Source organism: Chelon labrosus, assembly GCF_963514085.1.
Source record: "Chelon labrosus genome assembly, chromosome: 6".
NCBI classification, from domain to species: Eukaryota; Metazoa; Chordata; class Actinopteri; order Mugiliformes; family Mugilidae; genus Chelon; species Chelon labrosus.
Genome location: NC_140342.1, coordinates 23,151,406 through 23,167,053, shown reverse-complemented (window position 1 = coordinate 23,167,053; position 15,648 = coordinate 23,151,406). Strand labels below are relative to the sequence as shown.

The window sequence follows — 15,648 nt, the reverse complement described above, 5'->3', positions numbered from 1 at the left end:
ATGTGAAAATTACCTTGACTGTCTGCACAACTGAAGCAAAGTATGTTTACATAACCGTGGCTGCTGATAGGCTGTAAATACTGCAGCAAGCACGTTTTGCAGAATCATCATCAATAATATAAAGTATTTCTAATGTGTAGTAATGGGCACAGACGTACTAAATCACCGCTTTGGCTTTTTGAGGTTAAAGCTGGAGGTTAGGGAATGCGTTATATCAGTAAGGGTGGACACACATATACAAGTGCAATTATCTGTGTGTGTGTGTTTAGTTTCAGGCCTTTTGCATGTGACCCAGGGTCCCCAGGCTGCTAAAAGCACAACATTCAACTCAATTAGTGGCATGCATAATTGATAGGTGTCTGGGAGAGTATTTGTATTTACACTGGAATTAAAAGCCTCCGGTGTCAGCTATCACATCTGAGGGACGATAAATGTGTGTTTGTGTGCATGTGTTGGTGTGTGTGTTGGTGTGTTTGGGGGGGTGTACCGTATAGGGATGCAGGTTCATCCAAAGCCTTAAGTGGATTGCTGATGGGAGCCTTTCTTCATGTCTCTTTTCTGCAGCAGCGGAAACTAAATCACAGCTAATCTGTCTACAAACACAGCAGCGCAATACTTTGTCTGTGTTAAGTAGAGCAGGATTAAGACGCAACACAGTTCCCCAATTCTCACTCACATTACTCTGCAAAACATAGATTTTGTTGTCTCTACCTGTGTGTTACTGAGATACAAGTAGAAGTTCTCAAATATTAAAGGAATAGTTTTATGTTTTTAAAGAAATACACTGATTTCTTGCTTGTTAGCAAAAGTAGTTTATTAGCGTGAAGGAACAGCTAACGTGTCTCCACCACCGCTCAAGTTAACTGTTTTTTCAACCATTTTCACGCTGCGGTTTTTAAACAGATTTGACTAATGTAACATCGATAAACGTTAGCCTAGCTAGCTGTTTCCTGCTGGTTCCAGTATGTGTGCTAAGCCAGGCTAGCCAGCTACTGACAGTTAGCTTGTGTTAGCATAATCAATACATTTTTCAATGTGTTGTTGCCAGGCAACAAACTGTTAAGACACCAGGAAGTAAGAGCTAGCAGTCAATGTGACCTTTTTTTAAAAACATACTTGAAATCACGGTTGTGAGCTTTACGGGTGCTAACTAGCTGCTTTCAACTGGTTTCAGTATTAGTGCAAAGTTAAGCTAGCCAACCGCTGACGGTTACAGCTTGCGTTAGCATAATTAGCTTATCAAAATAAAGCAACAACTGGCGTGGTTCTATCGATTTTTCCCAGTGTTGATGCCAGGAAACAAAGGAAGTCACACGCACCAGCCAAGATGAAGTAATAAAGTGTATTGACATTTGATAAATTTAGGTCCTAGCCTCCTAGCTAGCTGATTCCAAAAGTTTTCCGTCTTTGTGCTAAATTAAGCTAGCCAGCTGCTGGCGCCAGTATGAATATAAAACTGCTCCTCTCAATGTTGACTAAACACAAGCTTTATATCAATAGAAAAAATTGAAATAGTCTGTTTATGTACCAAAATGAATCATTCAGTGTCCTTTGGGTTTCCACTTTTATTATTTCTTGAAAAATGTGTTGATTGGCTTCAAGTCAAATATACTTCCTGTTCTTACAGAGTATGAATACTTATTCAAGTTCCCTGATTCTTTTAAAATAGATTATGTCCCATCTTGCTCTTATTTACCTCGTGTCTGTGTGATTTTATTATAGAACAGAACTAGATCAGTGTATAATCAGATTTTGAGTCACATGCCATTTGTTTTATAATGTTCTTCCAGTGTTGCAGGTAGAAATTCACCCTCACTTTCCACCAAAGTGAGCTGTGCACTTGAGGGATCACTGGCAGGACATTAGTCTGAGCCAAACATGTCACCACCGCCGCCTCCACCCTTGCAGCCTGCAGAGTATTGAACAGCCTGTCGACCTTGGCCAAAGTCACTCCTGTCGTGTGAAAAGCAGCTGCAGAAGGAGTAAAGTGCGGCTCCGGTATTGAGTTCATCACCTATTTGATTCAGCCAGGAGTAAAACCTCCAGTCACCTTCGCTCGGCTCAGTCATTATCTCCCCCACCGTCCCTCCTCCTCTCGACTCGTTCTGATACTCTCTGGTCCTGACGTGGAAGAGAGGCGCCTCTTTCTTCCCGGCTTATTTTCCTTTTCTTTTCAGCTCTGACCCTAAACACTCTCACTAGTGATGGTGGCTGTCTAAGCTTATTTTACTGGTGACCCAGACTCTGTTACAGAGTCAGTTTACAGTAATATGAAGAGAAGATAAGACAATCCTCTATTTATCGCACAGTGGGGAAATTCAAGACAATTTAAGATAATTTAAGATAAAAAGACGTAAACATTAAATAAGCTCGCATATAAAATAGATCAAATTGACATATTGCACATCTGGGAATAAAGGGCACGTAAACAAGTCATGAATAAACTATAAATCAGTTACTGCACACGATATTAAGGCTCGTGAAGCGAATAACTTTCACATTTACGCTCATTTAATGATTTAATGATAGAATCTAGGGTCTGACGTAAGAGTTCAGCTCAAATTAAGTGATTTTTAAAGCTTCAAATTTGACAATTAGGTACTTAGGAGAGAGGATAATTTTTCATTTTGGACTGTAAAACAAGGAATTTACCGATGCTGCCGTGTGTGGCGGCAAATTAAAAACGCCATCTGCTCTGCTTTTGAACACTTTGCACATAATTGACATTAGTTTCATTTGATTTCCGGCTAATTCGTTGTTTCACTTCCAATAAATCAAGTTCCGGGAGTTGGGTTTTCTTTACTAAAAATCAGTGCATGGGGAGTTTTAGTTTTGACCTTCTTCCTAAATCTGGGATGGGGGCGAAGGAGGGAGTAAAAGAGAGAGGGAAGAGGGGGGGACGGGAGGGGAGGGGAGGGTGAGTGTGTGTGGTTTAGGGGGGAGCGAGATGAGCTGGAGGGTTTAAGATTCGGCCCATCCATCCTTCAGTCCTTTCAGACTTGAAGTGGGGTCGGTCGGCAGACAAAACCGATCGGTGTCACTCATCCGACGAAGGGTTGCCCCACGCCTGCTCCAATCAAGGTAACGAGACCAAATGAATTATTATTGCACTCATGCAGGAGCCTGTCATTAGCCTGCTCTTTGCAAACAAGATGATTGCACATAACTGGATTGTTAAATTAGACCTGAAATTTGACCACTTAAAAAAAGAAATATATATATACCCTCTCTGCTCTGTGTCTGTGCTTGACTGGCATGATGATTTCAACTCATTGTTTCTGATTGTGGCGCTGTGTGTTAGTCAGACTATCATCAGATTGATGGAGGAATCAGGTTTACATTTTGGGGCACTTAGCTTAGTGATAATTAGCAGTTTACCACCAAACAAAACGAGCAATATAAAGGAAAATGCCGGAGCTAAAGTTTGTTTTCAGTCGTCTTTAAGCTTGATTTTCACATAGTTTGTGTTTTAAAACTATTTAGGGGCTTCTCTTTGTCCAAATGTCGGCCTAAGGTATCGCTGCCTCAGCTCTACATGCTTCCCGGCAAACGTCCCCGTGACCCTGCAGCGATCACGTGCGAGAGTGCGGGAAAAAAAGGGACATAAAATAAGAGCTTGGTAGTTGTTGTCGTCGCTCCAAGATAAGGGGATATTGCCGCTTCTGGGAGAGGTTCTTAGAGGAGAGCGGCGGGGGGAGGCATCGTTCAGTGTGGGTGAAAGGAGTTATGTGAAGTTCCCCTTCAAGAGATGAGTTTTCAGGCTTCCAGGGAAAGATGGTGGGCGTCTGCGAATCGCCTCCGAAGGTCACCGTGTCTGTGACGGGGGGACGATTGTGGGATGAAATTATAGAAAGCTCATAAACAGTCTCATTTAAGTGCCTATAAAAGCTTGATTAAGTTAAATTTCAAACACATTCTGAACTGGAAATAAAAACTATTTATTCACGGTTATATTTTTTCTCGAAGATGGTTTCATTTCATGAGTGACGCTGAGACCAGATGTTGCTGCAATCAATCACATCTGTTGTGAAGGCTAATTGAACGATGCATGAAAGACGATTAATATTCATTCTAAGGAGCTCGTTTTCTTTATTATTATTATGTTTTTTTATTTTTTGGATGATGATGCCGAGGAATAGTTTCACGTGTTTGTATTCTCGTGGCAGATGCAGTGCAGCTGCAGCTCTTCTGTCGGACACCTTTCATCATCTTACTGGAGCAGAAGTAAGACTCTCTCTCTCTGTCTCTGTGTCTCTGTTTGTGAGTGTGTGAGCGTTTATCTCAGTTATTTGCATGTGTGTGGGAGAGCGTGCACATTTATGTAAGAGTTGTTATTATTGTTATGCATCCATTCTGTGCAGGGAGGAGCGGCAGCTTTATAAAAATAGAGAAAACTGTGAAAAGCAAAAGATTTAAATAAAGAATTTGTCCCTTTGGTCCATCTGCAACAAATAACGTGGTTTAATTGCCTTAATTTTGGTTTTATATTAGTTGAAATTAAACTGAGATGGCACAGGAGATCGGTAAATCTTATCTCTTGTCTTTAATTCTTCGTATTAATGCACCATCTCATGTTTGTGGTTCTTTTTTTTAAACTCCACGCTTTCCTCTAAAGGCAGATTTTACAGAAAGGCCTCCTGTCGCTGCAAATAAAACGCGTGGCCCACTCAGCAGAAATGAGCCGGTCCTCGAAGAAGCCTGGAAATCTCATAATGGCCGAGTGATTAGTTTTCTTGCCCGTCGCAGGACAACAAGGCTTCAAACTGATCGGGAGAAACGCTCGCACAAAAACCCCCCACCTCTGCCCTCTGCAGTGTTTCGAAACAGCAATTTAGCAGAATCCCACACGTAAACAGCCGCGAGTTGTTTGAAGAAATTGCCGTGCAAACATTTAAAGGAGAAATAAAGAAGGAATCAATGCACGTACGAGGGCAGGATCTGATATAATGAGAAGTGGAGCACGTGGTTAGATCTGTCTACTTTTGACTTTGCCACTAAAATCTGCCAAAAAGTTTGACATGCAGCTGATCTGAGGAGCGGCATGTTTCTGATCTGTGAGTCTGGAGCCGCTATTCCTACCGAACTGATGGTTGTAGCATTTTGGTTAAATATACTGACATTTCTTTGTCTCGCTCTTTACCTTCCCTCCTCCTTTTTCCACCTTTCTTTGAGTGTCTCTGACCTGAAGCTGCATGTTTCTGATCTGCAGAGCTCCATGTTTCTGATCCGTGGTCCGTGGTTCCCACATAAATCTTCTGCACAACTCTCTGATCTTCTTATGACGTGCCTATAGCGACACTGTGTCACCCTGCTAACCTGAAATATCATCATAGTTTTCGGCGTCTCCTGTTCACATTTTTATTATCCCTAACCCTAAGTGTATGCCCGCAAAGTTAAATTAAAGTTTATATTTTTAACGCATCGTTCTGTCATTGGTCTCTCCCCGGCCGACCTCAAGCAGATGGGCCGGTCCTATTATGAGCTTAAGGTTCTGCTCGACACCTTAGCTATGGCGGTTTTAGACTCTACGTTTGGCATTTCAAGACGCCTTGGATTGTTACTGACCTGCTGCTCTCTCCTCTCTTCACCCTTTTTCTTTTTTGTCTCTGCCCGGCCGGCCTCAAGCAGATGAGCGCCTTCATAGCATGAGCTCAAGGTTCTGCCCAAGGTTTCAAGAGTCTTTCCTTGCCACCGTCGCCTTAGTGTTTTCTCTGGGGGTTTCAGGCCTCCGTAAAGCATCTTGAGACGAGTGAATATACAGAATTGAAAGTGGGAAAATCAGTTGCATCCACGATATCGCTTGATTTAAAACATGCTCTGCAGCTCCACAATATTTAGCTGCATGTACAAAAGAACGGCTTAAGGCCGAACACACCTTTATCTATTTCTTATTGAGAGTTAGCTGAGATGGTTGATACTATTCTCACATTTGGACACTGAACACGATGGTATCTGGTCATTCTGAGTCGAATCTGAGCAACACAGGCACAAAAACCACAGAAGAAGAGCTCCTTACTTTTTAATATTGCCGCAAAATTGTAGTTTCTTTCATTTCCTGTTATCTATAAGAGCACATACTCATTTAACCACTGTGTGTTGTTTTGACTGTTACACTGTTTAGTATAACCTCCACATTTTCTCACTTGCACGATGTTTACTGCACAAATTAAATTATTAATTAACCTGTTTCTGTCAGGATCTAACAAATAAACTCATGTCGTTTTCCTCTCTCTCTCGTCCAGCGGTGTTGTTTCCAGACTGGGCCTACAAGCCGGCCTGGTCGCCCGGCTCCAGACAGGTCCAGCTGTGGCACTTCCTGCTGGAACTGCTGGGCCGCGGCGAGGGCGGGGCCATCGGCTGGGGAGGGGAGTGGGGCGAGTTCGTCATCAGGGACCCCGAGAGGCTGGCCAGGCTGTGGGGGGAGAGGAAGGGCAAGCCGCACATGAACTACGACAAGCTCAGCCGGGCGCTCAGGTAACGCAAAGGTGAACCGGTTAGACGCATAAATCCACTCCCATTAATCCACTCATGAACATCTTCCATATGGTTAGCAGCACTTTAACTGTGGACGTGAGTAACACTCCGTCTCTGTGCAGCTTCTCCCTCAGGCTTTGAATAATCCCCACCACCCACACTCGCTAACTCATGCTGTCAAATTAAATTTTAAAATCTAAAAAGGCCCACGGACGCAACATCTGGGGAACAGAAACGCACCACACCATGAGAACATGACACAGAAAGCATTTTACTTCCAGATACTACTACAACAAACGCATCCTGCACAAGACCAAAGGCAAGCGGTTCACCTACAAGTTCAACTTCAGCAAACTCATCCTGGTCAATTATCCAGGATATCCACCACCACCACCACCACTGTCATCCACGCCCAGCCATCAGGTCATCACCACATCCTCACTTCTTCAGCTTTAAAGGACTCCACCGTGAGGGGAACCGGCTCCTCGGGTCCCCGAAACACGAGTGTAGCCCTTTAAGAAGAGTTTAATTCCACAACACTTTGGGAGAAAATAATTTCCTTAACTACGTTATTCAATATTTGAAAATGAACGGCCTCAGCTTTATCGTTTAATGTGAATTTAAATTGAACTTTATCATTTAATGTAAAACCAGCCGCTGATCCTCCAACGCAAGAGAAGTTGAATCTCCTTCACAAAAACTTAGTTTAATTATGTGATAAAATGTTTGGAATTAAACTCTTTTTTTTTTTTTTGTCATGTGATTATTATTATTATTATTATTTATTTTATATCAGGAACACTTCTCAGCTATTGGATTTATCAATGTCTTCATCATCTGTTTCTGCTTTCGAGTCAAATAAATCTAAAGTTGTTCTCCATGTTTCGTGCGCTCGGACCGAACTGATCTGAACCCTCCCTCCATCTCGTCCTCCATCCGTTCACACCCTCAAGCTGGTTCAGAGCGGCGCTCTTCCCTTCCCCCTCCTCTCCGCCGAGGGTGGCCTTCCTCTGTGTGGAGGAGCAGGGTCGGTGATGGACAGAGGTAAAAATTCCTGCCTGTTTACAGCTGCCGTGTTTATGTTGTGACAGTGAACGCATCACCGAAGGGAAATTTTCCAGCTAGCACTGAAGGAAAATCTTTTTTTGTACTTATGCCTTGCTCATTGCACTTCAGTCATGAAGAGATTTCGCTGTTTGTTTCTGTCAGTTTTGGGATTCAGACCAGCAACCGCCACCGTTTGCTTCTCTAAACTCTAAACAAAAAATGTATTTGACTCCTTTGGCGCCGTACACTTTCAACAACTCATGATACGTGGTTTTATTTTCCAATAAGAGCAATAAAAAGTTTATTCAATGGAAACAAAGTCAAGATTAAACCATAAAAGTTCAATTCATACTTGCATAAAATTATTTTTATTTCATCTAGCGTCAAATGCCAAAGCTGAAAATTAAAGAAGTGCAAAAAAACCTCCAGTTCCACAAATGGCCACTAGATGCTGGCTTCCGAAAGTGAGTCAATCCCCATAGACCTCCATGTTAAAATGTTCAACTTTACAGCTGAAGCAAACATGTTTACAGCCAAGTCGTCAGAGTTTAATTTACATTAAGTCTTACATTTTATGGATAATTAAGAGTGTGACCAGTTTGAGTGACATCTGGATGTCTCAGGTTGCTAGCTTTCTGTTTTGGTGTCACCCACTGCCTGCCTCAGTTTCACTCAAATTTTTAGATTAGCTCGGAGGAAGATGCGGTTGGACACTGCCAGGATGTTTAAAGCTAAATCCTGAAACAACTCGTCACTGTAGCATTTAACTAATGCTTCTCGGATGTGAGCTACATATGTTGGGCACTATTTTTACCTGCGGATTAATATGATCTCAACAGTTTCTGGACAACAGCTGAGCTCAGTGCTGCAGAGGATTAAGTTACCAATTAATCAATGATAGCGTTTCTCTGACTTGCTGTTAAAATAAAAGGGAAACACCCCAAGAGAAAACTTTCCGTCCTCACGTTCACTCATCACATCACAAGACTCACAAGCTCCTTTTAGATCACGTTACAAGGAAACTGCGTTTTGACGGCGTCGCGCCTTTTTACACTTTAATGTGTTTGAAGTTGAAACAGGGTGACTGTGATGGTGGGTAATAATGCAAAGATGGAGTTCAGCCTGGGAAATAGAATAAAGAATATCAAATGCTGCCTGTAATACCTGTATGTTGCTATAAATTTTTGTAATTTAGACACTAACATTTTAATTTAAAGGTTATAATTTAGCTCTGATTGACTTTAAGGTCCGTTCACTGTGTCATTTTGTACAAAAACAAGGTTTTCCGGTAATATTCATGAATAAATATGTATTTATTCTCTACACATCAACAGCCGTCCAGCCTCTTCCTCACCCCTTCTTGCTCCCGTGTTGCCTCCCTAAACCGCTCCCTACTCCCCGGGCCCTCCACGGCCCCTTCCCCTCCTTCATCTCCACCCCTGCGCGTCACCCTGGGGTCAGCCTCAGAGAGCCCAGGGACTCGGGGCTGACCGGCACCAACGGCTGGCTGCACAAGAGCCCCGCGGCGTGGGACCTGAACGTCGGACGAAGCCTGTTTGGTGGAGGGAAGCAGACTGAAATTCATGGAGGGGAAAAGAAAGCGGCGCAGATGAGGGAGAGGGAGTAAAGACATGGGACAAAATACAATAGATGGACTGATTTCCCTCTGGAAATCTCAAAAACACTCTCTTTTTTTTATTTGTTTTGTTTAGTAGGTTTATTATTCACTGCTCGTCGTTCAAAATACACACACTTTGTATTTATTGAGTTGGTCTGTGTTGTCTGTATTTGAACAGAAATATTGATAGCCGCCTCCTGTCGGCTCTTCATGCCACGGTATGGGGGAACTGCACTTGTAAACAATTAACAACACAGCTCTTGTGTTTGGGTAAATAAAGCAGCGCACTCAGCTTACATTATTCAGCTGTTTGTTTTTTTTTGCCACTCCTCCTTTTTTCTTCTGGCTCCATGAACAATAACAAGGGCGCTGCATAAATGCTGCATTCAAACAGACGCTGTGAAATTTTCATGGGAGGAGGCTTGACACGTCGCCTGTGCAGCATCAGGACCAGGAAACTCTGCCTGCAGTTACCACTCCCATGCGGCGGGGGGCAGTAGCGCCTCTGGTGTCACGACACTCACTTCCCTAAAGGGGGGCGAGTCACCATAGACACTACCAAGATGTGAGAGAGAAATTAAGAGGTGCCACTCTGATCGCACTTTTGAGTACCGTAATAAATGATTAATTTCCAAATGAAATAATAGACATTTTGTTTCATGTTGCATTTTTATTATGTTTAAAATAAAGCACACGATCATTACTTTTCATTGTGTTATTATTTTAATATTAGCAAAATGTATTTATATATTTTTTCAAAGATTTCATTTTTTTCCCCAGGAATTATATGTTTACAATTTTTGCTCTTTATTTTTTATTATGTACCAGTTTGATCTGGATAAACTGAGCAAGGCTAAACCTGTCAACGATCGCGCATGAGTGCACGCTGATTTGATAGGTGGCAAAAAAAATAAAGAAAATAGGTTTCCAGCAGCTCCTCTTCTTATTTGACGATCTTCGATGGGATTTTGGCGCCGAATATTCCAAGTTACTTTGCCGTTCCGGTAGCGCGGGAGTTTTAGTGTGTGCGTGAGTGTCTGTGCGTGTTATTTAACTAATAGTCTTAATTAATCGTCGGGTAAAGGGTAAAGTTTGAAGACAACATGCAGCGGAGCATCGCGTGAGTAAACCAACTGGCGAAAGTTGCTAGGCGACAGCATTAGCTTCGGCGATGTTTGTTTGTGCAGCTTCGCCTCCACGAGTTGGGCGTGTTATAAATGTGTGTTTAACGCGTTTAAGTGCATTAAAGGAGCGCTGTAATATCAAGTGTGGCCCACTTTTAGTGTTAAAAGTAGTTCTTTTAAGCTAGCTTAAGCTTAAACTAGTCTTCAACGTCTGTTTTGATGGGACAGTATTTGCTCCGAAACTCCTGTCAGACAAATATTTAAAGTGACAGACCGAGCTCAAACCGTAAATGCAGTTTGTTCTTGTGTGATAAAGATATGTTTTATGACTATCTGTATTATCATGTGAACCTACAACACTGTAAAACCAGCTACACTGCTGCTAAGCTAGCTTAACCTCCTGTCTGCTTTGGCGTTAGCTTGCTAGCATGATGTTACACAAACATAAACTGTTGTGATACAAAAAATACCGCCTTAAACTGATGTGTCACACTTTATTACCCCGATTATAAGTATAATGACACTCATAAGTGCTTGTCCTCCTCCATCAGATCCTTCTTTCAGCCCAAGAGCAAGGACGCTCAGAAGAAAACTACAAATGAACCTGTGAAAAAGTAAGATGTAACCTCTGTTATGGAGAGATATGCAAAAACCAGTACTTAAATTGTGAAACAGTTCTGTCAGTTTGGGTTAAATCCGTCTAAAAAGTCTAATAAACTGAGACACAGATCTCCCTCTCAGCTGAATCAATCACTTATGTCACTAATTTGATTGTTTATTCTCATTTTAGGATGTTTAATGGACAGTTTTGACTGCACGGCTCAGCACGGCTGCCACATTCGCTGAATAACTGTCTATAAAACACTTGACTGACAGAAACACAAACTGCTCGTACAGGATGAGACACCGTGTCGGCGCATCAGCAAATTTTCAAACCCAGTTTTTGAGCTGTGAACCATGTGCAATTATCTTTGAATCGCTGATCTCTTGGAGTTGCTCAGTGAAACTTCTTTTTTTTTCCGTGTCCAACTATTAAAATCAAAGGACTCTGTGAAAGTGATGAGAAATCCTGTTTCTCATCTCCGCGCTGCTTTGATGATAAAGCGTTCATTATCTGTAGACTGTATAATCTTAACAGACGAACTTCAATTGACTCCGGTTTGTGTAATGATCTTTTATCTTTTATTTTATGGCCTGGCGTTGGTTGTATAGGTTTTCCTTTTTTTTTTTTTATTGCTTTGTCCTCTTTTAAGCACCTGTTATGACACCTCGTGGCTGCGCGTTTGAACTCTGGCGACAACGCTAGTTCGGCTCGTTTCTTTAATTATTTTTTCTCGCGTGATTGTCTTAACTCCGTCCGTGCTCTGTCTCCAGACCTGCCAAGAGTCCTCTAAAGGTGCAGAACGGCGTCCAGGAACCGGATTCGCCCATCAAGAAGGTGGCCAAACGCAGCCGCCAAATCCTGGACAGCGACGACGAGGAGGTGCCAGCTGTTAAGGAGCAAGTCGCTACGAAGGGACAAGGAGACAAGGAGGGATCTGATAAGACAGAAAAGGTAAAGGGGACGTTTTATTTCCATTTTGTACACAATTCAGCTGCTATTTCTCAGTGAAATCTGCAAAAAACTGTTTCATGAGACGTCATTGACGTAAACAATAAAGCAGACTAACTTTATATAGTGAGTGTCTGATGGTATAATTGCTAAAGATGAATCACAAGCACTCTAGCACTCTCTAAAAGTTATTCTATAAGAGTGTGCAAGTCGTCAAAAGCTCTAAATTCACATTGTAACCTGAACAATCTGAATCTGATTAAGACTGTCCGAGCTCCTGTGGGCGTACCGGCTCCCATTGACTATGAAGTGTCGACACACTCAAAGGCGCAGTAATTGTGCGGTGAATCACGGTGTCAAAATGCTTCTGTCAATACGCGGCGTAATGAAAAGACCCGATCATATCGGCTTTTGCTGCCGCTCATTTCATCCGTGATACATCAGCAATTATTCATTATTTGTGCATCGAGGGAAGAGATTACGATGAATGCGTGATGTTTGTCGATGGGACCCACCCCGCAACCCCTTTTTTTTTTTTTTTTTTTTAAGAGGAGCTATTGTGTCCACTCTTATATTGGAGTCAGAAATAGAGCAGCTCCACAGGAGATAAGTATACGGCTGCAGATAATTATTATTTTCACCAGTAATGATTACCGTTTTTATTTTTTTAAATTAATTACGGGTCTCTGAAATGTTAAACTCCATTAACGGCAAAAAGAGACAACAACAAAGGTGAATTCATCACCTGTTTTGTGTGGAGGGATTTTAAAGTAGATGGTAATAATTCATGTCACATAGGAAGAAGTGATAAGAAATCCTATTTTTACTGTTTCGGAACTTCTTGATGTTCAGCATTGATCAGGTTTGTGCTGCTCCCACTTAGAGAGACAGAAGCTGGATTTTATTTAAACTTTTATTTAAATAAAACCTCTCGAATAGTTTTAATATTTAATAATTAAAGTTATAGGAGATATTATTCATCAGTAAAGCTAAGAGACGGTGTTAAAACTGTATTCTGTCATTAATTAGCAGAGAAGGTGTTAAGTTTAATTAAACTTCAGTCATTATTTACCTGCTAAAGGTTTATTTTTATCATAACGTTAACAGAAATCTGTTTCATTTTATATTTATATGTATGTGCAGAATCAAACTAGCAAACACACTGGAAAGCAGTGCTGCTATGCTAGCCGTTAGCATCAGGTCTAGAGAGTCTTAATAATAATAATGTAGACAAGACGATGACTTCTAGACACTGACCTCCAACCACTAATCAGACAAAACTCCCTGTGATAGTCCAAATACTGACGGACATTAGGATTTGAACTGTTTTGATCATTTTATATACACAATACATTTACATATACAAACAGCTGCACCTCCAGTCACGAGTCTTTCGAGCTCCTGAAGTTTGCGGATGACACCACCCTGATCGGGCTCATCTCCGGTGGAGATGAGAGCGCCTACAGATTGGAGATTGACCGCTTGGTGACTTGGTGCAGCCGCCACAACCTGGAGCTGAACGCCTCCAAGACAGTGGAGATGATCGTGGACTACAGGTAGAACACAGCCCCCACTCCTCCCCATCATCCTGTGTGACTCTACAGTCAACACTGTGTACTCCTTCCGTTTCCTGGGCGCCATCATCTCCCAGGACCTCAAATGGGAGCTGAACATCAGCGCCTGCCAAAGGCAATGATGGTTCACTTCTACACTGCCATCAGTGAGTCCATCCTCACCAACTCCATCACCACCTGGTATGCTGCAGCCTCAGCTAAGGACAAGACCAGACTGCAGCGTGTCATTCGCGCTGCAGTCTGAAGTCTCTCGACGAGCTGTACGCTTCCAGGACTCTGAAGCGTGCAGCTAAGATTGTGGCGGATCCCTCTCACCCTGGACACGGACTGTTGTTCTGGTGGAATATATATATACTGTATATAAATTAAAACAAAATTTGTATTTTTATATATCTGAGAGCAAGTTCTATAGTTTCTATATTTTATTTTATTTTTATTTTATGTGTAACAACACCAAAGCAAATTCCTTTTATGTACAAACATGCTTGGCAATAAAGTCTTTTCTGATTCTGATTCTGATTCTCATTTCTGCAGTTGGGGTGCACAAACTTTGGCCCCGTTGAGTAACTGAGTGACTTCATAGATGTGCACAACGTTGGGTTGCTAAAGAAGCTTCCTGCACTTCCTGGAAAAGGTGGCCTGTTAGCTTTACTGCCACCATCTCCCCAGGAAAGATGAAGATGAGACGTGCTAGTTTGACCCCGGCGGAGTGGCCACAGCCCTGGGTCTTGTCCAGTTTCATACAGGCCGGCGTTCTTGTTGTGCTGTGCTTTGTAAAGGATTTAATTGACGAGTCGAGCTTGTCACATACTTGGCGAGAAGCGAGAAACTTGTTCTTGCTCCTAGGGCTGAGAGAACAAGAAAAAAGTTTGTAGAAACTTGAGTGCAGAACTCTGGAGAAGGCCTCACAGGACCGTCCCACTGCCGTATACGTCACTTTGTGTGACGAGATGCGGGAGACGTACAACGAGAGGCACTTTTCTTATTATTTATGGGTGTCGGCCGCTCATTTTGACGTCCGTGTCCGCCGTTCATTCAGCATGAACACACAGTATGCTGATCTCCACCCAGGAGAGATTAGCGGTCACACTGCGAACATTAGCATCCTACCCACGCCCACTTCCAGTGTCTGGACACAACACAAGAAAAAAGTTCTGCCCGGTTGATGTGTCGAGAACAAGCTGCAAGAACAAACTTCTTGCTTCTTGTGGACTATGTAACAGCCTTTATTGTAGCCCTGGAGACGGTTACTTTTAATTCCACAGTCTGAGATCCCAAATGAAGATGCTTTTATTGTGTGTGTGTTTTTATCTTTAGTACAAACAGTTTTATCACAAATCACATCATCTCACAATATCCCATGCCCCCGTTAGCTTTAATGACAGCAGCGTTTGAACCGCACGGAGTTCGCTTCAACACGATAACCCGTGGTGCTGATAATTATTTCGCTTCAAGTCATCGAGTGCTCCACAAATGTTCACGGCGCTGGAGGTCAGGCGACTGTGGAGGGAAATCCATGACAGTCAGCACTCCCGGGTCTCCTTTGATTTTCTTCGTTCAAAGCTCTGAGATGTGTTCGGGCTCATTATCCTGCTGCAGTGTGACTCCCGTCTCCACTGAGATGTGGACCGAGAAGGTGCAGCATGACTCTGAAAGGATGGAGTTTTACTTCTCCTCGGTCAGAGTGGATTCAGTTTAGTGCAGGAGCAGAAAAACAACCCCCGTACCTGTTTCACTGCTCGTATCGTTCTTACCCATTTACTTTCTTAAATATGTTTGATATCAGTTCGTGTTGGCACATATGTTCTACATCTGCATGAAAGGAAGTAATATCTACTGGGAAACGAAACGAGCTACTATTATCTGAGAGGCTGGGAAGAGCTACAAACCGCCGCACAGAGCTGAGCTTTCTTGAATCACGCTGATGAGCTGGTCTACAGTTTATTCATTCCAGATGAAAAAGCCTTCTGTGTCTCCTCCTTTCGTTAACTTCCGTTCATCTTCTTGTGCACTGGTTCTCTGAGATGAACGGCCCATCAGAGAGCTCTCTTCTCTCACTCTTACCGACTTGTTTTGGAAAAAACTTGGGCCGTACTAACTAGGGCTGAACGATTAATTGCATTTGCGATATCGCGATATGATAAAACGCGATTTTCTAACTGCAACTTGCACGATTACAAGGTGGTCACGTGACGCGAGCGACACGGATGATAAGCTTCTGACCTGGATGATGTATCTGAGCGGCGGGCACACCTGCGA

At 42.6% G+C, this 15,648-nt stretch overlaps 2 protein-coding genes across 2 annotated transcripts in view; both read left to right on the top strand.

Moving 5' to 3' along the window:
* Positions 1-4,166: 4,166 nt before the first annotated feature.
* On the top strand, positions 4,167-7,060 carry LOC311488871 (ETS domain-containing transcription factor ERF-like; the record flags this gene model as incomplete). The annotated part of the gene is made up of 3 exons (XM_084545731.1): positions 4,167-4,224; positions 6,243-6,474; positions 6,756-7,060. 3 exons carry the CDS (start codon positions 4,167-4,169, stop codon positions 6,928-6,930), a joined length of 465 nt encoding a protein of 154 aa, XP_084401857.1. The 3' UTR covers positions 6,931-7,060.
* Positions 7,061-10,100: 3,040 nt separating this feature from the next.
* The window catches only part of lig1 (ligase I, DNA, ATP-dependent), a 69,977-nt gene continuing 64,429 nt past the window's right edge, over positions 10,101-15,648 (top strand). Inside the window, exons 1-3 of the mRNA XM_084547103.1 lie at positions 10,101-10,259; positions 10,815-10,877; positions 11,638-11,818. Of these exons, the coding sequence (XP_084403229.1) occupies positions 10,243-10,259; positions 10,815-10,877; positions 11,638-11,818 (261 nt within the window). The 5' untranslated portion in view covers positions 10,101-10,242. The remainder of the gene's footprint in view (positions 10,260-10,814; positions 10,878-11,637; positions 11,819-15,648) is intronic.